Source organism: Crotalus tigris, unplaced genomic scaffold (genome assembly GCF_016545835.1).
Source record: "Crotalus tigris isolate CLP2741 ecotype Arizona unplaced genomic scaffold, ASM1654583v1 scf7180000024293.1627790, whole genome shotgun sequence".
In the NCBI taxonomy this organism is placed as follows: domain Eukaryota; kingdom Metazoa; phylum Chordata; class Lepidosauria; order Squamata; family Viperidae; genus Crotalus; species Crotalus tigris.
In genome coordinates, this window is record NW_024100466.1 from 1,414,450 (window position 1) to 1,437,899 (window position 23,450).

The 23,450-nt window shown below is 44.4% G+C and overlaps 2 protein-coding genes across 2 annotated transcripts; one reads left to right on the forward strand and one right to left on the reverse strand.

Annotated features, from left to right (window-relative positions):
• Positions 1-3,127: 3,127 nt before the first annotated feature.
• Positions 3,128-6,645, reverse strand: LOC120299433 (pulmonary surfactant-associated protein C-like). Its single transcript, XM_039324274.1, has 5 exons — positions 6,495-6,645; positions 5,811-5,951; positions 5,245-5,385; positions 4,038-4,148; positions 3,128-3,697 (listed from the first exon to the last, which is right to left on the reverse strand). The coding sequence occupies exons 1-5, from the start codon at positions 6,555-6,557 to the stop codon at positions 3,563-3,565; spliced, it is 591 nt and encodes a 196-aa protein (XP_039180208.1). The 5' UTR covers positions 6,558-6,645; the 3' UTR covers positions 3,128-3,562.
• A 2,601-nt stretch (positions 6,646-9,246) lies between these two features.
• Positions 9,247-21,626, forward strand: LGI3 (leucine rich repeat LGI family member 3). The gene is made up of 8 exons (XM_039324228.1): positions 9,247-9,691; positions 13,090-13,161; positions 14,455-14,526; positions 15,305-15,376; positions 15,845-15,916; positions 16,691-16,860; positions 17,785-17,949; positions 20,191-21,626. Exons 1-8 carry the CDS (start codon positions 9,474-9,476, stop codon positions 21,006-21,008), a joined length of 1,659 nt encoding a protein of 552 aa, XP_039180162.1. The 5' UTR covers positions 9,247-9,473; the 3' UTR covers positions 21,009-21,626.
• The last annotated feature ends 1,824 nt before the right edge of the window (positions 21,627-23,450 follow it).

Below are 23,450 nucleotides of genomic sequence, written 5' to 3' on the forward strand. Positions count from 1 at the left end.
GGAAGTCTACCCATCTTGAGGTTGACAAACACTGAGCTATGGAATCCAAATGTCTCATCAAGAACCAGAGCGATATAAAATCAAGGTTTTCATGCCCCCATCAGTCTTGTCGCGTGGGTCCCCTTATACCTGTTAAGAATTAGCCAGAATATTGAAGAACCTTGATAGATCCTGGTTTTCAAATAAGGCGTCCATCACAGCTTGGGAAGGTAACAGCCTGAAGTTCAGAGAAACCATTTAATGGCAGCTGGCAGTTCTGAATGCAGGAATTCAGAATATGGAGGAAGCTAAAACTTTTTCTCTGGCATTAATGGATTCGACGTGAAGTGTGGGAGCTGTTTAATTGAATCGATGTTGCTCTCTGGGATGAGTGAGCAGAACATGCAGCTTTTTGGTTCATTGCAAATGGCTGTGCCAGCTGCCGCAGGAGTGCTCCCATTTCGGCTGCTTTTATTAATGCACAAATAAAATCAGTTTTGCTAGGGCACAGGAAGTTTCTGCCAAATAAAGCCAAACATAGCAGTGCTCCTGCACAACTTCTCACTTCTCAGAGAAGTGGAAAGTATATCGGTTGTCCAGTTTGCTTGCCATAACAGCTTCTCTCTCTCAAAAAAGGGTAAACAGATATTGATGAAGCACATTTTTCTTCAGTAGCAACGGGATGTTTAGCAGTCTTTCTTCTCAGTTCCAGACTGGTGCAATCATTACTATTGGGAGATGCACACTTATCCTGTTGGGGTGAAATCTTGCTCATAGGACCAATGCTATAGCTGGTGATCCTGGGCTGGATTACTAGTCTAGGTGAGAGCGGAGTCACACAATCAGCAGCCTTAGAAAAGGGATCATTTTGGGGATGGAACTGAAAGTTTGAATGTTCTCCTAAACCAGGGGTAGGCAATCTCGGCTCTTTTATGACTCATGGGCTTCAACTCCCAGAATTCTATGCTGACTCAGGAATTCTGGGAGTTGAAGTCCGTGAGTCATAAAAGAGCCGAGGTTGCCTACCTCTGCCCTAAACAAAACACAATACCCAGGACTAACATGTGGCCCAAAGGTGTGCAGAGACTTTATCCAAAGGCTGCCTAAGATATATTCAAGCCATTCATCTCCTTGATTTAATCTGACATCAAAAATGGTCCCAGACAAAGTCAGATTATTATATTTTTTAAGAAATATTTTTTATTATTTTTCAATACAATAAAAGTATGGAAAAATCAAAGAAATATGAAAGAAGATAGCAAATAAGAAAAAAAGTGAAAAAAGTAAGAAAACATAGAATTTTGATTCCCCCCCTCCTTTAAATCTTTTTAATCCCAAAGGTCAGGAATCCAAATTGCAAAGCACAGAAGGAAATATATTGTCAGAACCAGCCCTACGACTTTGGTACAAGCCATTGTTTGTATGCAGGACAAATACGGTCAGGCTCCTTTTCCTTCTGTTGCTTTCCAGGATGGGACATTTCAGTAGCTGACCTTGTTGCAGTCCTAAGCCTTGGGAATTTTCTGTTTTTAAGGATTTGACCCCGTGATTAGGGTTGCTATTAATGAAAAGACGGGGAAACTGTTTTTTTGGTTGCAATTGACTGATTGAGAGAAGATTTTAAACCAGAGATTTTCCCTAATCATTCTGGAGATGCTGGAATTCATTCTGGGGGCCCTTTGCATGCAAATCACGAGGGCTCACAATTAGTTTATTCCCATCTCCTATAAAACAGCTATTCCGGTTTCAAAATTCTGTTGAATAGAGCAGTGTTTCTCAACCTTGGCAACTTTAAGATCTGTGGACTTCAACTCCCAGAATTCCCCAGCCAGCCTTATTTACAGATTGTAAAATTGCCAATGTTGAAAAACAACTATAACAGAGCAAGAACTTATGAAGCTCCACAAAAAATGTGCACAAATTTGTATTTTCAAGGCAAAATTGTTTAAAAATCTGTGGAAATAAAGACATGCCTGTATGTCCACTCATTGCTTTCTAAGCTGTGATTAGCTTAGTCATAGTTTATTGGATAAACTGCAACTGGTTGGTACATGTATTGGAGTAAATTTTAATGGGTGGTTGGAAATCGCAATGACTGAATTCATACACTGTGTTGGATTGTATTAGGCATCTACTCTCAACTCCATTTTGTCAGCCACCCCAAAAAAAGGCTGCTGTCACTGAAGTTTCTGGCAACTAAATAAACAGAGACCTCCTTCCCAAAATGTGGCCTGCCTCCATTTTATTTTCAGCATCTTTCTCCTGGCTTGAAACCAGACCAGATTTTTGTCCCAACAAGACCTAAAGTTTGATTTGAGCTTAAGATGCTGCAGACATTCTTGGAAGTGTTGGCAAGAACTCGGACACAGACTGGACCTGGGAGGCAGGAGGTGCTCTTAGTCTGTACTAAGAACCTATACAAGAACATTTTTTTTCATCTTTTGGAAAATATGAAATCAACTGGCTGAAAGTACAGGTAGCCCTCGACTTACAGTAGTTCATTTAGTGACCATATGAAGCGACAACATCACTAAAAAGATGACTTATGACCATTTGTCACACTTATGGCCATTGCAGCATGCCCATGGCCATGGGATCAAAATTTTACTGCTGGGCAACTGACTCATATTTATGACGGTTGCAGCATCCAGGGATCATGTGATCCCCTTTTGCAAACTTCTGACCAGCAAATCGATGGGGAAGCCAGATTCATTTAACATGTTACTAACAAGTGCAATGATTCACTTAACAATTGTGGCAGGAAAGGTCGTAAAATGGAACAAAATGACGTTTAACAAGTGTCTTGCTTAGCAACAAAAATGTGGAAAGGGCTAAGTCAAGGACTGCCTGTGGCTGAAATCCAAGTAGAAAGACTTGTCGGTTGAAACTTAGGCTGAAGAACAAATGACCGAACTCTATTATTTAATCCAGGCTGCATGACCCCTTTGCCGGATAGAGCATCTCCAGTCGTCATTGCTTTGTGAATGCAGCCGTTGAGAATTGCATCCTGACGCCTGGATTATTTGAGTGGTGCTCTAGGAAGTCCCCCCCCCCGTGAGCTCCGAGGCTGCCCAAGAATCTATCTTTAGCTTAACAGATTGATTCCACTTCTACCCAGCCTGGCTATTCACCCAAACTCTCAAAGCAATTAAAAGTTTTGTTTGTTTGTTTATTTAAAAAATGCAAAAACACAAATGATAAAAACAGATGCAAAGAATACAGGGGGAAGATCTGTTGTTACAACAGGAGGGGTCCCAAGGCTGCTTTTCCCAAAAGGCAACTGGACTTCCTTGGGTTTTTTTTTCTTTCTCTGAAAACGTTTTGCTTCTCATCCAAAAGAAATTTCTTCAGAAGAACTGAGAAAGCTCCTTGGATGAGAAGCGAAATGTTCTTAAAGAACAAAACCAAGAGAGTCCAGCCGCCTTTTGGAAAAAAGTACTTTGGGACAATCACGACCTGGAGGATCGAGAGTGTCAAGCGTGAAACTTGGGCAGCCAGGTGCCTCGGTGGACACGCAGCCGTGCTACTTGTGGTGGATCACGCCTTCCCTGTCCGCTGCTCTGCCTCTTCCGCCCTGACTCCATTATGCCCAGTGGACCGGGATGGTGCTGCAGAGGAGGTTGATGGCGGCTCCCAGCGTCAAACGGTGAGCCGGCACTGCGGAGAGGTTTCCCACCGGCTTCTCTCTCTGTCCAAGGGGCAGCAGGGCAGGGGGGTTCTGCAAGAGGAGGGGGAAGACGTTTTGCTCCACTCAGAAAGAAACTCAACAGCAAGCAGCTCATCCTCATGATGGGCAGAGCTGGCTTCATTTTGGTGATTGCAACTCAAGTTATAGCCATTCATTTTAGTGACCGCTCAAAGTTACAACAGCACTAGAAAAAAGTGAGTTATGACCAGTCCTCGCACTAAGGGCTGTCGCAGCATCCCCAAGGTCACATGATCAAAATTCAGTTGTTTGGCAACCGGCAGGTATTTACCACAGTTGTACAGGTGGTCTTTGAGTTGCAGCCATTCCCCCATCATGAACGTGCTCACTTTTTCTCCTGGTTCTTACTCACCTGAACCTGCTGGAAGATCTCCATGACCGCATCCAGGCTTTGTATATCCTTCTGGTTCATTTTGATGACATAACAGGACTCTCCTGGCCATGATCTGTAGCCAATCACAAGCTGTTCAAAGGCAAAGTGTGGAGATGAGCTTGCGATGACAAGAATCGCATTGGCAAGAATCAGAACTTTGGGTATCTGATCACAAAGCCCACCCAGAACATCCCTGCATCTTTTTCCCATCATTGATCCAAATCCTTTACTATCCCTCTAGGCAATTCCTTGAAATATATTTGAGGAGCGATCCAGATTCTGCTTTGTTACACATGTTGCAAACACAGAGCAAACCTTACTCCCTTCTAGCACTGATGATGTTACTTACTTGGGCAATGAAATGTCTGCATGAAAACTACCAAGCTTGGAGAGAACCAAGGACCCCACAGTTCAACCCTGAGTTATAGATATTTTCCTCTCTTGGTACATGTTGCAATACCTGTTACGTAGGCCTGACCACCATCTTGAGTTTGTTTACCCCCCTCCCTACTGTAAACATCTTAATCTATGAGAGACTAGGAATGGGGTGTCTGGAGGGTAAGGTCCAAAAACTCAGGATAGTGGCCATAATGGAGCAATCAATATTTTGCCTCTTCTTTATAGGAGTGGCTGAATTCAATCAAACCATCTTGGCTACCATTTTGACTTTTTTGAGTGCAACCTATAGACAACCTGTGGAAAGATTTTGGAATATCTCATAGAAGCAGAAAGCTGGAGGGTTTCATTTGTTCTTTCCCCCCATCTCTTCTCCAAGCAAGAATCCAAATAAAGCACCTCTGAGGAATGGCTGAGTAGCTCCTACTTGAACATTTGGAGTGAAAGGAGCAAATATCCAGATGTTTGTCTAGCTTAGTGTTAGATTTAGAGGATCACTTGATGCAAAGCAGCAGTCACTGTGGGCCAGTCTCTCCTCTGTACAATGAGAATTATTTGTCAGCTTCTTTCATTCTTCCCCTCTCACTGAAGACCTTCCCCAAAACCTGAGACATATCTTTGGGTTGGAACTTTTCAGTAGACTCCTAAGATTCCATAGTGTCACAACAAGAACTAGAAGCTTACTTTAAAAAGCAGGGGACAATATTTTGATTCTGAATAGGTGTCAGCCAGCTTCACAAGCAAACCTTTGGCCAAGACAAGTGAAGCCAGAAGAGAGTGCAAATCTTACATTGCTGTAATCGTAAACCACGGTGGCCGAAGAGTTGAGCTTCATGTGGATGGGAAATATGGCCAGTCTTTCCTTCCGGCTCATGGCCAAGTGCTGGGAGGAACCTTTGCCGTCCAGGCCTTGAATGGTCATTTGCAGGACCTAGGAATCGCCAAGAAGCCAAATGGGAATCAGAACTTCCAGAAAGGACGAAGACCATTGGCTGGTGTGACACATCACACTGAACTTTAATCCTGGTTTAAGAAAACCAGCTGTTGAGTCAAAAATGTCTGCACTGCCCAGGATGCCTCTGCACAGGGAGAAATCCGGGCTTCTTCCCTCCTGAAGATTCACCAAGAATCTTAACTTACGTTGGAGGGAGCAGGTGAGGGAAAGGGATCAGAGCCCTCTCCTTGAAGATAGGGACCAAGGACATCTTCACGTAACGAAGGGTAGAGCGTCAACCACACAATCAAGGCCATCATCCTGATTTTTTTGGATGACTCTAGTGAAGATGAATTATTATGAACTTTTCTGGAAGTCCCTTCCATAGTCTCACCCCAAGAGCCCGGTCAAGCTGCCCTTACCGCCTCAGTATGTTTCTCTGTGATGTGCAGCCCTGCCAGCAGGAACGTCAGGACCAGCAGAACCATCCCCACGATGACCATCGCCACGATCAAGAATGTTCTGCTAGGAAGGTCAGGAGGCTTGGGAGATTCTGTGTAATCCTGCAGGACCAGAACAGATGTGAGCATTCCTCACCCCAATGCTGGATTTCATCTCCAAGGACATAATGAGATAGACCCTCTGCTTTGTATCCTCTCCAGAAGTCACCCTGAGACAGACAATATCCACCCCCTCTTCCCTTCTCCCAGAGGGGTAATGATAACCAGCTAGGGAGCTATTTCCTCCGAGTAAATTAACAAATTTCTCATTTAGCAATATACATTTTGGGCTCAGTTGTGTTTGTTCAGTTGTGGACTACCTGTATTCAGGCAACAGACTTGGGGCATTTCTAGAGGTGGCAGAAGAGGAATGAAACCTTTCTGGCGGGTGAAACACGAAAGGGCTGAAAGCATGGAAAAAAAGTTTTCATAGGTTGTGCCGTCTATTAATTGACTAAAGAGTTGGGTAACTAGAACTCTCCACCTCAGTTGTCATATATTATGGGCTAACTCTAGCTGGCTCTGTTTCTCTAGCTCACCTCCCATACGTTGTTCCACGTTAAAGTTGCAAGAACACAAATTCTTCCCAGGAGGCGTGAAACTCACCGGTGGTGGTTGAGACATTAGTGCCAACTTGCTGCTATCATCCATCTTGTAATCAACTTCCATTCCAATCCTTTGCTCTCCAGCAGAGAATTTTCTTTATTCTTCTGGAAGGCAGGAGAACCTCTACTTATACTATGCACCTGATGCTAAACTCCTCCCGGGGATTGGTCAGCTCTCCTCCAGCCTCATTGCAACTCCAGTTGGCCAGCAGCCAGTCTTGCTTTTAGGTAGTGTTTCTTGCCAAGTCTTCTCAGAACAATCCAAAAGTGTTATTTGGACACATATCATTCAAATGTTTCTGAAGAACCTTGTCCACAAGCAGAAGGACTTCTAGAAACAAGTAGTCTCTTGTGGTTCCTAAACCTAAACACAACTTGTTCCAAAGTCAATTTGGGAAGTACAAAGCCCTCCTCATTCAGACCCACTTTGAAATTGCTCCCTGAAAAGTTCTTAAGATGTTTGACAAAAACACAAAAGCAGGAGCTTCTGAGAACAGCAACAGAATTGAGAGAATGAGGGTCACATTATTGGAAAGAAACCTGGAGCCAACGAGGGGGGCAGCCACCATCATAGTGAATGGTGTGGGATGCTGGGGATTGAACAGTTCTGGAGAGACACGGAGTTGCCACCTTGTGTTATCACAGCAGGCATTCAATTGCTGGAAAGATGGCAGTATAATGATACATTTCTTCAGAGCTTGCCAATAAGATATTCTAGTTCCTAAAGAGAAAGATCTAAAGAAAGCTTCTTCTTTCACCCCTTAAGCCACAGCTTTCCAGGAAATACTCCTGCACCTACCAAGGGAAAAATGAATGGAAGCTGTTGAAGGGCATTCCAGGGCAATAATCCCTCAGACTTAGGCAGGAAAACCCAAATGCACAGGTACAGAATAGGTGATGCCTGGTCCAACGGTAGCGATCTAGGTGCCCTAGTGGACAACTGCTTCAACATGAGCCAGCAGTGTGCTGCAGCAGCCAAAAAAGGCCAATGCGATCCTAGGTTGCATCTACAGCGGGTTAGCATCAAGATCACGAGAAGTGAGTCTCACTTTATATTTCATCAGTGAAGCCACACTCGGAACACTTCATCCAGTTTTGGACACTGTGATACAAAAAGATGCTGAGGCCCTAGACCAGAGGTCTTCAAACTTGGCCCTTTTATGATTTGTGGATTTCAACTCCCAGAATTCCTCAGCCAGGCACACAAAGCTTTGACTGTGCGATTGTGGTGGCCAGCGTTGTCTATTTTCAACACAGGCTGCAGGAACCTCTGTGCTTCGGTGAACCCTAATATTACGGTACAATGTGCTTAATTTATTTAAGTGTAGCTTTGTGGATGCAGAACAGTCTCTTAGTCAACCTGGGATTAAAACTGAGTGATTTTTTTGTCCTCACATCTTTGCATCTTGATCTGGCAAAGATGACATGTAAGCATAGCAATAAATGTAAAACAGGGACCCCCTGAGAGTTTTGTTCCTCCTCCCCTCCCACCCAGCAATGGGAGTTTGCAGTCTGCCCCCAAGCAGTTAGCTTCTGCTTGGCCTGGCCCCAGGAGCCTTTGTGCCCATCTCAGTCTGGTCCTGGGTGGCAAAAAGTGGATTGCAAAGCTCAAGTCACCCCCTTGCACACTTTGCCCTTTGTTGTCTGGGACACAGCTGTGCCTGGAACAAGAGATCTTTATGCCTGTGCCACACACTGCTCTCCCGGCTCCTGGGCCCCAGTGGACTCCATTCAGTCACCAGCACAATGGAGGAGAGTGGGAAGACAAGCAACAACGATTGCAGCCAAAAGCCCAATTCAAAACAGCCACAAAGGCTGGTGATGAGCCTGTTGTGAAAGGAGCAAAGAGGCCAGAAACATCTGGATATTGCAAATGGTGTAATCTCTGTCTGTCCAAAGTCACATTCTCTGAGCAGCATCTGGACTTTTCCAGAAGACGCTGGTGTGCAAAAAGCAGCTATTTTGCAAAGACCTGCCTGGTGTCCCGTATCTCAAACTTGACAGGTGTAGAACAAAAGGCAGCTTTAAGAAGCAATATTTGGACATGGGGGGGGGGGAGAAACTGTGGAGGTGGTAAGGGTTAACTAATATGGAAACTTATAATTGATTTAAACTAGACTGAGCTACATTTCCTTTTTTAAATGCAAGCCTTTAATTTCTTTGTCTCACTGTGTCTTAACTCCGTTTTTATGCTTTGCATCAGACTGCATGCCATAAAAGAGAATCATGCAAATGCTACCTGTTCGACACCTATCAAGTTTGAGATACGGGACACCAGGCAGATCTTTGCAAAACGACTCGGGACGAGAAGATGCATTGTGGAAATCCATATTAAGCCCCCCCCCCCCCCCGCCTCGGCCAGTGCATGACCCAGGATGGCCAGCGCCACAGCACCGGCAGAGGCGCACCCACGACCCTGCGCTTGACACGGGACTTCTCTGCCCCCTCAAAAGTCAGCATCCCACTCGTGTCTTGCAGCCTCAAGGCAACCCAAGCCCCCTTTTAGTATCTTTGGCAGCACCACGGGGCTCCTCGCATGACGTTCCTCCGACGGCTCTTTCTCTTCGCTCCAAAGTTGGGGTGATGCTCCCCTGCCTCTCGCCCCACCCAGGAGCCGTGCTTTCCTCCTCCTCCCGCTGCCCTCGAGAGTCCCCAGCGCCTCCCTGGCCCCGCTCTCCCCCCCCCCCACCGCCCCCACCGCCCGGGGCCGGCGTTTGCAGCCCGCTCCCGCGCCTCCCTCTCTGGCTGCCGCCCCAGCGCCGGGCGGAGGAGCCGAGCGCTGCGCTCTGCAGGACTGAAGCAGCCCGCTGGCCAGTTGGGCTTGAGCAGCCGCCGCCGCCGCCAGCCAGCCAGCCGCGGAGGAGGAGGAAGCCGGCCGGCGGGGCCGCCAGCTCAGCCGGACCAGCAGGTCGCCTGCGGGGAGCGGCGTGGGAGCCGCCTGGGCGCCGCGCCTTCCCGGGAGAAGCGCCTGGACGAGGCGATGGCCGGTGTGCAGCGCCGGAGCCCAGGCTGCCCCGCGGGGCGCCTCCTCCTCCTGCTGCCCTTGCTGGGCCTGCTCTGCCTCTGGGGGCCGGTGGCCTCCCGCCGAGCGCCCCGGCCGCCCCCCTGCCCCGCCAGCTGCTCCTGCACCCGCGACACGGCCTTCTGCGTGGACTCCAGGGCGGTCCCCAAGACCCTGGCCCGGGACGTGATTTCCCTGTAAGTGGCAAGGCGGACTTCGCGGGGGGGGGGCGAGGGAGGGAGGGAGGGAGTGTTTGCATCTCCCGGTGTGTATTTTAACCCCGCAACGACTCTTCGGGAGCAGGGCGGGGAGAAGCTTAGCGGGAGGCGGGCTTGCGGTTAGTTTATGACTCAGTGGAAATTCCAACCACGAGAAAATTAGATTAGCCTAGATTAGAAGATCTTGGGAGCTTGTCCAGAATGGTTAGTTCTGAAGGATACAACAGCTACTGGTAATTGTCAAATTTGTCGATACAATTTGAAATATAATATTTCAAATTGTATCGACAAATTTGACAATTACCAGTAGCTGTTGTACAAAGTTGCCTGACTGGATGGGCAGCAAAGTTGCCTAATACTCCAAAAGGACGTTCTGTGAACATTAAGAAAAGACCCTATAAGTGGTCTCCTGTTTAGTGACATGATACGGGTAACAGTCTTCCAGTATTTGAGGGGCCATCACAGAGAAGAAGGGATCAACCTCCAAAGCAGCTGAGGGCAGGAGAAGAAGCAAGGGATGGAAATTAATCAGGGAGAGATGCAACCTAGATCTAAGGAGGAATTTCCTGACAGTGAGAACAATTAACCAGTGGAACAGGTTGCCTCCAGAAATTGTAAATGCTCCAACGCTAGAGGTGTTTAACAAGAGATTGGACAGCCACATTGTCTGCAATGGTCTAGATCTAGGAGCAGGGGGGTGGATTAGAAGACCTCCAAGGTCCCTTCTAACTCTTGTTATTCTATGTTCTGTACCTTCACACTATAGGACAGTGGTTCTCAACCTGTGGGTCGGGACCCCATTTGGGGTCGAACGACCATTTCACGGGGGTCGCCAAACAACGCAGTCTGCCATTTTTTCCCCCTTTTCCTTAGCTGTGCTACTCCCTTTTATTCTATTGGCTTTTGAAAGCCAATAGAATAGACTCTCTTGAATAGAGTCTAATTCTATTGGCTTTCAAAAGCCAATAGGAATTGTCCAGGCTGTCTCTGCCCTGCTGAGCCCGCCAAAAGTCCCATTCTGCAAACGGTGCTGCACCAGTTGAGTAGTCCTCGGCTTACGACCAGTTGAGTAGTCCTCGACTTACGACCGGTTGGAGGTCGCGGCATTAAAAAGGTTGAGAACCACTGCTGTAGAAGGACCTGGCTGAAAACGAATACAAGTAACAAGAAAGACATTTTGTCGGATTGTTTAGAGAAACATACTAAGGGTTATAACTCTTGAGAGCAGAACAACTCCAGATAATAGTGGGTGGTGGGCTCTCCTTGGGAGACTCATGTCAGCAGAAGCTAGATGGTGACATGTCAGGGTTGCAGCTTCCTTCTCTAATAGCTTTGCTTTAAGCAGTGGATTGGAACAGGTGACCTTCAAGAGTTTTTTTTCCCAGTTCTTAAATCTGCAATTCTGTAGGGAGAAGCTAGAACTTCACTGCTGCCAAGAGATCATTCCTGCAGTACTGCACAGTGCAAATACTTAGGTGAATTCCTTAAGTGAGATGGGCGGTATAGAAATGTGTCGAATAAATACAATTTTGATTGCATTTAGTTGGGATGCGCTTATATTGGGACCTCTGGGTGGTGTCCACATGCTTTCCAACAGCCTTCTCCAGCCAAGTGTCATCAGAGGTGCTTGACTTCCATCAGCCTCCACTAGCATTAATAAAAGCTATCCAGAATACACGCTTTTTCTTCAGTTTGGACTCTGGTGCAAAGGAGTTTCAGGAACCACTCAATATTCAGAATGCGAAACACATTCAGGCATTTCTTCCTGCTTAAAGGCCAACATTGCGGCAGCCCCTCCAGCAAAACCTGATTTCCCCCATCAGAAATTGTGTGGGATGCGAGGCGACATCCCCACCTGTGGGCCAGCATTGATTTGCTGAAGTGCTCTGGGGGCTTCTTGCCAAGCAGTGTTCACGAATCACAGCAGGACAGGCAGCATTCAAGGCTTCCTCTCCACCTTGGGGGGGGGGGTGTCCAAGTGTCGCAGTTTCTCAGCTGCAGGACCGAGAGGAAAGACAGCTCAGGGAGGGAGGTGGTGTCCCGGAAGGCTTGGGGGGGGGGGTGCTCAAAAGAATCAAGGGGTGGTTAGGACAGTGGGATTGATGCTGGACAAGTTTTAACTACATCCCGGCTGCCATTTTGACTTATCTGACGATACCCAGAAGTTTCCTATACAATTGGGGAAATGGAGGGGGGGGCATTTCTGTATTCCTGAGACTCTGCAGGAGCTGCATCCCTGGAGGCTCCTTCTAGGTGTCCCTATGCAGCGTTTGACAGAAGCCCCCAGGGGTGGCCCCCGTGTCACAACATCATGCAGACGACTCCATACATCATGCAGATGACACCAGCATAATTTCCCCTTTCCCTCCATGGCAACTCTCGTGAATTTCATGGAATATTTTGGGGAACAATGCAGGAGTCGATTCTTGGAATTTTTTTTTTTCACTTTCACAATCTATTATAGACTGGTATTCCCTAGGGCTATATTGATATACATTATTATTTATTTAAATATTTTGAAATAATAATAATAATAATAATAGTAATAATAATAATAATAAAAAGGTTGGAAGGCACCTTGGAAGTCATCGAGTCCAACCCCGTGCTCAGGCAGGAAACCCTACACCATTTTATTATTGTTTAAATAGTTTGAAATATTTATGTACATATTTTGAAATGTTACTGCATACTTACCTATTATTGGATGTTCATTTGTTACTATTTATTAAATGTTATGAAATATGAAATATTAATAATTTGTTTTAATACCAGTAGGTAATGCTTTAATAAGAAATATTAAACTCTTTTATTTATTTATTTATTATTTTAATATAAATACATAGAAATGTAAATGAATGGCTTAATATTATTCATCATTAAATATTTTGAATTGAAAAGGGTCTGGCTAACATTCAACAGCAGCCAAATTCAGTGAGGTGCTGCCATCTAGCTGGCCAGCGTTCTGTCTATACACTTGGTGGCTACAAGTTTTCTGGAAAAAAAAAATAGACCTTGATTGACCAAGACCTTGATATATTATTGATTTTTGATAGCTGGGGTTAGCAGCTGGCAAAATGCCCGTTTCAGGGGTTGCAGTGCAGCCAGGCAAAGAGGCTAAACATTCAGCCGGTCTTTGAATGACAGGCACATTCCTTTCATGCCGGTTGTCAGGACCCCAGCTCACTTAAGGACATGCTGAAAGGGGTCATCACCCAAGCCCCCCATCTTCACTTGCACGCCTTGGCTCCGTCCCAGAAGCAGGTGCCGTTTTGGAGTGACGAGATCCAGAGGACCAGAGGCTTGCATTTCTCAGACCGGCTGTGGACAGGGGTGGGCAGCCGCTCCCCACTGACCTCTGTCCCTCTCCTCTCTTGCAGGACCCTGATCAACGCAGGCTTCAGCGAGTTGAAGGAAGCGTCCTTTGCTCATCTTCCCTCCCTGCAGTTCCTGTACGTCTCTCTGCCCCCCCCCGTTGCTTGAAGAGGGGGAACAGAGCCCCAAGTTGTCAGCGCAGAGCCTTCCCCTAAGAGCTTCTCCAGTGGAATGCCTGCCTAGGAGCATTTGGCCACGGGCATTTCTTGGGAGCTGGCAGGAAGACAGAAATCCTGTACTTTTCATAGCAAGGGCAGCAAATCTTCCTTCCTGGCACTAGGGCATTCTTGGGGACCCGGTTTCTTTACCTTGGCAACTCTCTAATGGGTGGGCTTCAGCTCCCAGAATTTCCTAGCCGTTCGGGAGTTGCCAAGGCAAGGTTTTGCATACAAGGGCTTTACTGTTCTGGAGAAGATGCAACTGTTTCTCTAGCTCAGCGGGAGTGGGGCAGTGCTGATTTTGAAGATGTGGTGCCCTTCACTTCCAGATTTTTCCTTTATGCTACACTGCAGATCTGTTAACAATTATCTGTGAAGTGGCTTTGCTAGATCAACACCAAGCTGTAACTTGTGGTCTAGTTCAAATAAGGTTTGCATGTGGTTGAATTGTTAAGTGGGTCATTTGCTTCCGGAAGGATCCTAGATTAGTAGAAAGAGAAAGAGAGAGATATGGCAATGGTAGACAGAAAAGGGGGTTGAAAAAGTCAGGATAGCAGTATAATGACACAATAGAAGCCTTGTTCCTTTTAATGTGTGTCACAGCGGACTGTAGGCAATAAATATAATTTTACTGAAATAACATACTGTGTTGTACTAAAATGGAGATCATCTCTCTGACTATATATATATGTTGAACTAACTTTTATATTAACATTTTGTGGATATAATTTTCATTTCAACAAATGTTACTTATTCATTATTCTATATATTGTTTTCTGAATTTACTGGCACTGCTGTATTTTGGGTTGCCATTTTGTTTTGGTTATATTTATCGTATCTTCTGGTTGTTATACTTATCAATACCAAAAAAAGAAGAAAAAGTGACGCAAAATATAACTGAACGATCCAAGCACCATCCCTTTTAAGGTGTAAACCCAGCGTGAAAAAGGGAGGTGCTTTGATCATGCAATCAGGGGCACCATCATCACCTTTGGGACACCCTTTTTCCAACATCCTGGTATCCAAAGTGCCTGTTAAGAAGTAATCCAAGCGAAATGTAAAAACTGAACTGAAATTAAATAAAAATGCAAGAACGTTTAAAACAATCTTAGCGCTATTTAGGAAATCTTGAACAAAATGTGGGTAGGCTGTTTTGCCTGTCTTAGGCTGTCCCCTGACCAGCTTTAACACTTTTCTTTTTTTTTCTTGCAGCTTGCTGAATTCCAACAAATTTTCCTTGATCAGAGACAACGCGTTCACGGGACTTTTTCACCTGCAATACCTGTATGGAATATTGGCAGCCTTTCTGGGGCCTTTAGTCAGAGAATGGGCAAAACTGTTAAGGGGAATGACACTATGCACAAGGGCATGCAAATTTCACGTAGGGTTAAAATATGATGGTCTAAGCTGGAGAAGGATTATAGGAAAGATTTGGAAGTCACCTATCACACAGACATACTGGAGAGGCTTAGCAACCTTGGATCTAGCACTGGATCCGTTCCTCTCCTTTCTCAATGATAGCACCTAGTTCTTCCTCTTCAGCATGAGAACTACAGGGAGAGACCTCCCCATTATCATGGGAAGATCTTCCCCTGGCAGAGGCTGAGCCATCTCTGACTGTAGCAAGAGCCAGTCCTGTTAATGATCTTCTGTAGACATAGGCTTGGCTTGCTCTTTCTGCTCCAGTGCTGGTTACAGGGCACCTGCACTGAGGTACTAATCAAACCCCAAATCTCTGAATCTTTGCCATGAAGCAAAACCCCTCTTGATTAGGAAGAGGGAACATTTGTCCTAGGAGTGTTGACTCTGGACTTCAGTATCCCTACAGGGCATCTGCTGCCTCTGTAATTCAGCCCAAGTACCATGGAAAGGGAGAGTGCTTTGGGCAGGCAACCTCAAAGAAGGAAAGAAGGGAAGCTAAGGACTGTGTTTGAGGGGCATCTGGACTTTCTTTGGGGAACACAGGTGAAGGGAAATGGAATTTGTTGTTAGAGGAAAATGGGGGCGGGAAGATGATGGAGAAAATATAGGTGCTTGCCATCTTGTTTTTTTGTTTTCTCAGGTTCATCGAGAACAACGACATCCGGTCTCTGTCAAAAAATGCCTTTCGTGGGCTTAAGTCCCTGACACATCTGTGAGTTTCCATGTACACAAACGCACCCAGCTCATTTCACACATATTTGGCTAAAGTGTCTTTGACTCTCTCCAAAGCCTAATACAATTTTTATGCCTTGGTAAAAAGTAAAAAACAAACAAACCATGGTATCTATCCTCATGGTGATCAAGACCCCTGAGATGAATTAAGGTTTCTGATTGTTGAAATAATTATTTTCCTGAGAAGGAGGCTTTTGTTTTTCCAGCTCATTTTCAGGGTCTGAAATTCTCCACCCTGAATGAAAAATAGAAGAGAGTGCTAGGATTTTGTTTTTCAGTTGCATGAGTCTTCACCACTCTTAAAAAGGACGAACATTTGCACATTGAAGTAATGTTCCAGAAACACAGTTGCAGCTCGCCCTGCAAGCCTCCCTTTCATTGTTCATTCTTCATGCGAGGATCACCAAATGTTTGGCATAGAACAGTTGTCCTTCCTCTTTTCTTCTAGATCTTTGGCCAACAACAACCTGAAGACGCTGCCCAGAGACCTCCTGAAGCCTTTGGATATCCTTAGTGATCTGTAAGGCTCTCTTTAGGTTGGGAATGCTGTAAAAATAACAGCGACAGGAATAATGGTACATGGATGTCCATTAGGTGGGCAATGTGACATCATCATGCAAACTGCACAAATTACATAATTTGTCCCATTTGCACAGTGATCTCATGATACATGCAACTTTATTGTGTATTCTACTAGAGGCCTATGATAACCAGGCTAATTCTTTCTGGAACTGGAAATGTCTACTCTATATAATTGTTAATTTCATCAATATGATGAATGGGAAGGCTTTGTACGACACAAGCCAAGTGGAACAATTTAAGACAAAGTTCCAAAATCAATTGATGTAAATAATGAATGGAATATGATGTAAATGCACACCTATTTTTTTCCACTGAAACCACAGAGACTAAGAAAGGAGAATATATATGACTGGATGGTGTTTCAGATTTGTAAAGATACAAGTTGCATACTTTTTAGCCCGATTTCATACCAATTAAGAGATTAATAAATTGGAGACAATAAGAGCCAAATTCCCATTTCCTCGGAGGGACCTAGAGCAGGAAACAAGTTGTGTAAACAAGCAAGTTGTGTAAAGGCAGATTGTGACGGGCCTCCCACCAAAGAGAAAGATGCTAGAACCAAATTTATATCTGTAGTTCTCCCATGAGAGAACAGACCCCCATTTCCACACTTAGTTTGTCTACAGACTGTTTTCTTTGGACAATAGGGCCTTGTCATTAGAGTTGAGATGGAGAAGTTCAGTGATGGTCCCTAAATTTTCCCTCCCCACAGAGACCTTCGGGGCAATTCTTTGACTTGCGATTGCAAGATCAAATGGCTGGTAGAATGGATGGAGAACACCAATGCAAGCATGCCTGCCATTTTCTGTGGTGGTCCTCCTCAGTACCAAAACCAGAAGATCCGAGACCTCCCTCTAAAGGACTTTGACTGTATCACCACAGGTAGGAATGGATGTCTTCATATGGCTCTCTAAAAAGTAGTATCAGAACTCATATATCCGTCCAACATTTTATTGATCAAAGATACATACATGTTCTCCAGCTGCTTCTGGGGCTTAGGGTGATGTTTCCTCAATTTCCTTGACAACTTCCAAACATTTATAAAGGCTAGTAAGATGAGAATTTCCTGGTGCAAACTTTTCCTGTTTCCAGAGATGTCACAGCATGGGGATGGATTTATTTGTAACATTACAGTATTTGGGCCAGTTAACTTAAAAGTGTTATTGACGTTATTTGACACATTTTCAGTGAGGCTGCTGGAATTTCTAAAATAAGATTGCACCTAGAAATAAGCACCAGGTGCCAAAGTTCACCTTATGATCAGCTGATATTTCAAATATAGCACGTCAAAGCCAAATTATGTTCAAATATAGGACATTATTTTATTTTGAAACTGACGTTATGTGATATTTAAAGTGGCCTTTCTGGCACTAATCTTAAAACTTTCATTACCAGGAAAAAATATTTTTCAGTCTGAAATTATATATAGCTTTGATAACATCTTTTAAAAATATTGACTTATTGTAAAACTATATAAGTTGCAACCGTTATAATTGGGCAAAAGTCATCATGTACTTTACTTAAAGTGAATATGGGTATCTGCAGGAGGGTAAAACAAATAAGAGGGACGCTATCCTCATATGATTGAAGCCCCATCCCCTTTTACATGTTTATGTAAAAACAGGGGAAGGCCTTGATCATGTGGTTGTGGCCATCATCTTGATTTTTTTTTTTTACTTCTATTGTAAATATTCCTGCATCAAGAAGATCCTTGGACGGAAAATATATTTTGTAGCTCTGGTATCTCAATTGTAAATTCCTCCAGGCTTTAACAGGGACCACATAAACTCCTCCCCCTCCCCCCAGACTTTGTGGTGCATCAGGTGCTGCCTTTCCAGTCCGTCTCTGCTGAGCCCTTCATGTACTCCAGTGACCTCTACATTGCTCTGGCCCAGCCAAGTTCCAGCAGCTGCACCATCTTGAAGTGGGACTACGTTGAGCGTAAGCTGCGAGATTTTGACCGCATCCCTGGTAAGGCATACCTGCAGGGCAAAAGGGGACCTTGATTAAACCCTGGTGTGGCTGGAAAGCAAACGGGTTGGGCACATGTGGCACATAGGAAGGGTTGGGAATTCCTTTGCAATCTGAAATGACAAATCTTTAGGGAGCAAGGTGACCTTAGGCTGTCAAAAAGCTGTCAAAACCCTGTAGATTTAATTAAAACACTTTTATGGCTGTCAATATTAAACAAGAAGACCACAAAAAATAAACATATACATAAATGACAAGCCACAAGTAACGCAATGCCATAGTAAGATGTAAGCCAGAAACCCCCCAACTATATAAACCATCATACAAACCAGTCTCATCAAATCACCAAATATTATTAGATGTAAATCCTAGAACTTAACATAATTCAGACATGGATAAAGTCAAACTAGAATTTTAGATTCAAGAAAGCTGACTTTAGCAGAGTGAGAGATTAGGAAGGATTTCATGGATGGAAATTCTAAATGCAGAAACAATTCAAAACATCTCTATTAGTAAGAATTAAGTCCAGTATAACTGTCCCTCTAGTTCCCACCACAACCTTTTGGGCAACAAAGTTGTCAACTACACATGGTCAGGAACCTGTTTGATCTCTCCCTTCACAGAGTTTGTTTCCCAGTTGATATCAGGGTAATTAAAGTCCCCACTACTGCAGTGACGTGTTTCCTGCGCATCTCAGCTAACTGACTAGCAAAAAGTTCATCTATTTCCTTTGGTTGCTTGTTGTACACACCTATAGCAAAGTCATTTCTTTTTCCTAATATTTATCTAAATCGGTGCTTCTCAACGTTTGTGTGACGGCGACCCCGTCACACAAACGTTCTGCGCATGCGCGGCGCGTGCGCGATGCCCCCCATGTGCGGCGTGTGTGCATGACGCCCCATGTGCAGTGTGTATGCGCGGCGGCGCCCCATGCGCAGCGCACATGCATGGTGGCGCCCCCATGTGCGGCGCGCATGTGCAGCGGCACCGCCCCCATGCACAGCACGCGTGCGGCGGTGCCAACCCATGCGCGGCGCACGTGCGTGGCGCCGACCCCATGCGCAGCGCACATGCGCGGCGCCGACCCCATGCGCGGCGTGCATGCACGGCGCTGCGAAAAATGGCGAATCGCCACCTTTGGCGACCCCCGAAAAATGGTCGATCGACCCCAAATGGGGTCGCGACCCATAGGTTGAGAACCGCTGATCTAAATACTTTCAAAAAGCCTTTTATCCCTAAACATCAAATGTGTCTTCTCCTGTTATCTTAGACTACAGCTCTCAGTCAGACAGCCTGTCTCCCAGTAGAGGTGCTACGTGTGGTAGACATATAACTCTGTGATGCTAGCTTAACATATCAAGTAACTTTATTGTGATTATTAAAGAGCAGACAGAAAAAAGAAGAGAAAATAGTTTTTGAATATCCAGAACATTCAGTAATAAAAGGGAATGATTCATAAAAAAAACTGTTAAAAAGCATCATTCATTAATTAAAATTACTCTAAAATCTAGAATTATAGACCTTCTGAAAAATCTGAGAAAGGTACAATATAGTAGCTAAAATAACAACAACAACAACAACAACAACAACAAAAACAGTGGGTAATGCTGAAGCAAAGCCATTCCCTGCTCAAACAGGTTCAGTTGCTATAATGTGTTCAGCAGGTCAGCGGTTCAAATCTCACCGGCTCAAGGTTGACTCAGCCTTCCATCCTTCCGGGGTAGGTAAAATGAGGACCCAGATTGTTGGGGGCAGTGTAAATATATATATATATATTGCTTACTGGTGTACACCGCTTAGAGAGTGCTTGCACTTAAAGCGGTATATAAGTCTCATAAATAAATAAATAAATAAATAAATAAATAAATAAATATTAAGGACTAATAGGTTAATAGTTGGCAGGATCAGTCTTATTTAATAAATTTGTTTAATAAAATTCCAAGGTCACTATTTGAGTACGTATTTTAAAAATAAAAGTGTTTTGACTAGATGAGAATCTCTACGTGGGACTATGACTCCCATCGTCTTTCACCTCTTCTTCAGATAGGTACAGAGAGTGTTGGTCCTTGCAATGATAAGATAAGATAACCTTTTTTGTTATTTTTTTTACTGTGGGCACAATGGCACACATCAAAAATGAAATTTAGTTGCCCGCTCTCAAAGTGAAACACATACATGACACACACCTAAACATTTTTCTGTTTCTATGCTGTGGCTTTCTCTCTCATTTCTCTCTTGTAGCTCACTCCGCTGTTTACTGCAAGCCAATTGTGGTAGAATCCCAGCTATACATTGTGGTGGCTCAGCTTTTTGGCGGCTCTTATATTTACCGCTGGGACACCAACATTGACAAGTTCGTTAAGATCCAAGATATAGACAGCCAGACAATCCGGAAGCCCAATGACATCGAGGCCTTCCAGATTGATGGCGAGTGGTTCTTTGTCATTGCTGACAGCTCCAAGGCGGGCTCCACCAGCCTCTATCGTTGGAACCAGAATGGTTTCTATTCCCACCAGGACCTGCACTCGTGGCATCGGGACACAGATGTGGAGTACCTGGAGGTTGATGGGAAACCCCGGCTGATCATCTCCAGCAGCTCCCAGGCTCCTATCATCTACCAATGGAACCGCTCTCAGAAACAGTTTGCTCACTTGGGTGATGTGGCAGATGTGCTGGATGTTCAGATGGTCAAGCATTTCCAGATAAAGAGAGACCACTACTTATGTCTGAGCCGTTACATTGGAGACTCCAAGGTGGTCAAGTGGGAAGGGCTGCGATTCACAGATGTGCAGACCTTGCCCTCTCGAGGATCCATGGTGATGGAGCCTTTCCAGATATCTCAGCAACTTTATATGGCTTTGGGCAGTGACTTCTCCTTCACTCACATCTACCTTTGGGATGAAGACAAGCAGAAGTTTGTGAAGTTTCAGGAACTCTCTGTCCAAGCTCCACGAGCTTTTCAGCCCATTCCTTTAGAGGACATGAGTGTCCTCCTAGCCCCCAGCTTCAAAGGGAACACACTGGTTTACAAGCATATTGTCGTAGACCTCAGCTTGTAGGAGGGATGAATATTTCCTCTCCACTTATCCCCAACACGGATCACACCAGCCTTCCTATTCTGCTGAAGCCCTTGTAGCATTCAGTGGCAACTGAGCAGAGTCATCACATGGACTTGGTTACTGAGGCTCTCTCTTTTACATCCTATTTGACTGTTCCTTCTGTTCCTCATAAACATGAAAGAATATGAAAGAACCTTGTCAACTTGAGCTTATCTTGCCAGAGCCCTGGATTGGTTAACCGCCTTTGGTCCATGCCACGAAAACACATTTCTTCAGTGAGGCTCAAATTTAGTTGCCCAAGTGTAAGACCACAAGATTTGCACATAAATCACCTATAGAGACACACAGTAAAGTATCCTCACAATATATCCTATTTTCACTAGTATATCCTCATAGCTAATTGAACCCTTTTATCCCGTACATATGGAAATGACCTTCCGAGTTTCTCCTTCAAAGACTGCATGAATTGGTGTCTTAGAAAGGATTATGCACCTCGGTTCCAATTTACATGAAAGCTGGGACATGACCGTTGAAGTAAAGACAAGGATAGAAAAAGCTCGAACAGCATTCTTCAAAATGAAAAAGGTCTTCTGCAGTCATGACAGAAGCCTAAGACTGAAAATCATACTTGTGAGAGGCTATATTTTTCCTATCCTGCTCTATGGAGTAGAGAGTTGGTCTCTGACAGAAGGCCATCTGAAGAGACTAGAAGCATTTGAAATGTGGATTTACAGGCGGCTGTTACGTATAAGCTGGGTTGACAAGATCAGAAATGAGGAGGTGATATGCCGCTTGGGAAAGCCCAGGGAAATCATCAAAACAATTAAAAAACGAAAGTTAGAATATTTTGGACATGTGATGCGACACCCAGAAAAATGTGGCATACTCCATTTAATCCTCCAGGGAAAGATTGAAGGCAAATGAGGTCCAGGAAGAAGAAGAACATCATGGCTTCAAAATCTAAGGGACTAATTCGGACAAAACTCAGCAGCACTTTTTCGTGCGGCTGCTGATAAAAACAGGATCGCCAAAACGATCGCCAATGTCCGATAACGGATATGGCACAAGAAGAAGAAGAAGATAGCAATTGGTTTCCTTCAGAATAATTACAAAAAGATCCCACGTATATTTTAATCTGAAATTGTTATGGTTTGTTTATTTGTGTTTACAGGCTACTACTGTAAGTTTCACCAAATCATTGTAATGTTTCCTTCACCTTCGCTGCTTCTAAGGGTGAAGACACTTCATAAAAATCAACTTTCACTTAAAAGCTGGTTCGCTTAAACACTGAGTTGCTGGTCCCATTTGTGATCGCTAAACGAGGACAGCCAGGCTGAAACATCCTCATCTATTCATCTGTCTGTTCTGGAGAGTGTGTAGGGTGGTGTTGGTACCAACCAAGATTTGGGGTAGCTATTTGAGCCCTATCACTTTCCATTTTTATTTCAGAAAACTTACACAATTACCTTTCCAAATGCCATCTTAGTAAGATGGTTTCATAAAAAGCATAAAAAGTTTTACCTGATTAAATAATGCAAGTGGCTGATTTTGTGTCCAGGTGGGAACAGAGCTATCGGATCTTCTGCGGGGAGCCACCTAGGCTCTCCTCACTCGTCCCGTGTCACAAACTCTCAGGCTATTGGGAATACAGGACGAGCTGCACTCCTGGTTCCCTTGGACCACAACATGTGCAGGTTCCTTTAACCTTTTCGGCTTTTCCATCTCAACAGGTGAGGTGCAGTGGATGTACTGCTCAAAAGACATTCTACTCAATCCTCATCTCTGTATCTGTCACACTGGCTTCTTAAGGATAGAGTTCGCTTGGGGTTTGGGTAGGTAGCTTGTCAGTTTTAGTTGGGTTACCTAAGGGATACACCTGTTCAGGTGACACATTCATGTGAGGACACCAGTGGGCAGTCCTTCCCATTGAGGTTTGAAGTTGATATTCTATTGCACCAAAGGAAGTCTGAAGTCAATGCCTTCCCCTCTTTTTTTCCTTCCTTACATCACTTCTCTACCCCCTTTCCCCTTCCCCATCTTTTTTGCTATTTACTTTGTATTTTGATTGTATTGTAAATTATAAACTAATAAAACTGTAAACCTGAAAAGGAGAGACAATATACAGTCACTTGTTTGAAATGGTATAGGTCAGGGCCTCCTACCTGAGCAGGGGATTGGACTAGAAGACCTCAAAGGTCCCTTCCAGCTCTATTCTGAATTTGAATTTGAATTTGACTTTAATATCCAGAATTTAAATGGGCTACACACATACAGGTGTTCAAGAAAATCCCAATTGCCACATGCTGATGCTAATGAATTTGAAAAAGAAATGCATTTATTTGCATTTTTGTTTATGGATTATAATTTCATACACAGACCTTTGTCACATCTGAAATTAGGGTTTCTTTTAACATTTGGAAACTCTAGATTCTATCTTAGTAT

Excerpts from the sequence above, each read along its gene's own strand:
- LOC120299433 (XM_039324274.1), bottom strand. The coding sequence starts at position 6,557 with ATGGAAGTTGATTACAAGATGGATGATAGCAGCAAGTTGGCACTAATG. Across the intron at positions 5,386-5,810 it reads CAGAGAAACATACTGAGGCG|GTCCTGCAAATGACCATTCA; the intron begins GTAAGGGCAGCT and ends GGCGATTCCTAG. Across the intron at positions 3,698-4,037 it reads AGATCTTCCAGCAGGTTCAG|AACCCCCCTGCCCTGCTGCC; the intron begins GTGAGTAAGAAC and ends CTCCTCTTGCAG.
- LGI3 (XM_039324228.1), top strand. The coding sequence starts at position 9,474 with ATGGCCGGTGTGCAGCGCCGGAGCCCAGGCTGCCCCGCGGGGCGCCTC. Across the intron at positions 9,692-13,089 it reads GCCCGGGACGTGATTTCCCT|GACCCTGATCAACGCAGGCT; the intron begins GTAAGTGGCAAG and ends CCTCTCTTGCAG. Across the intron at positions 15,917-16,690 it reads TTGGATATCCTTAGTGATCT|AGACCTTCGGGGCAATTCTT; the intron begins GTAAGGCTCTCT and ends CCCTCCCCACAG.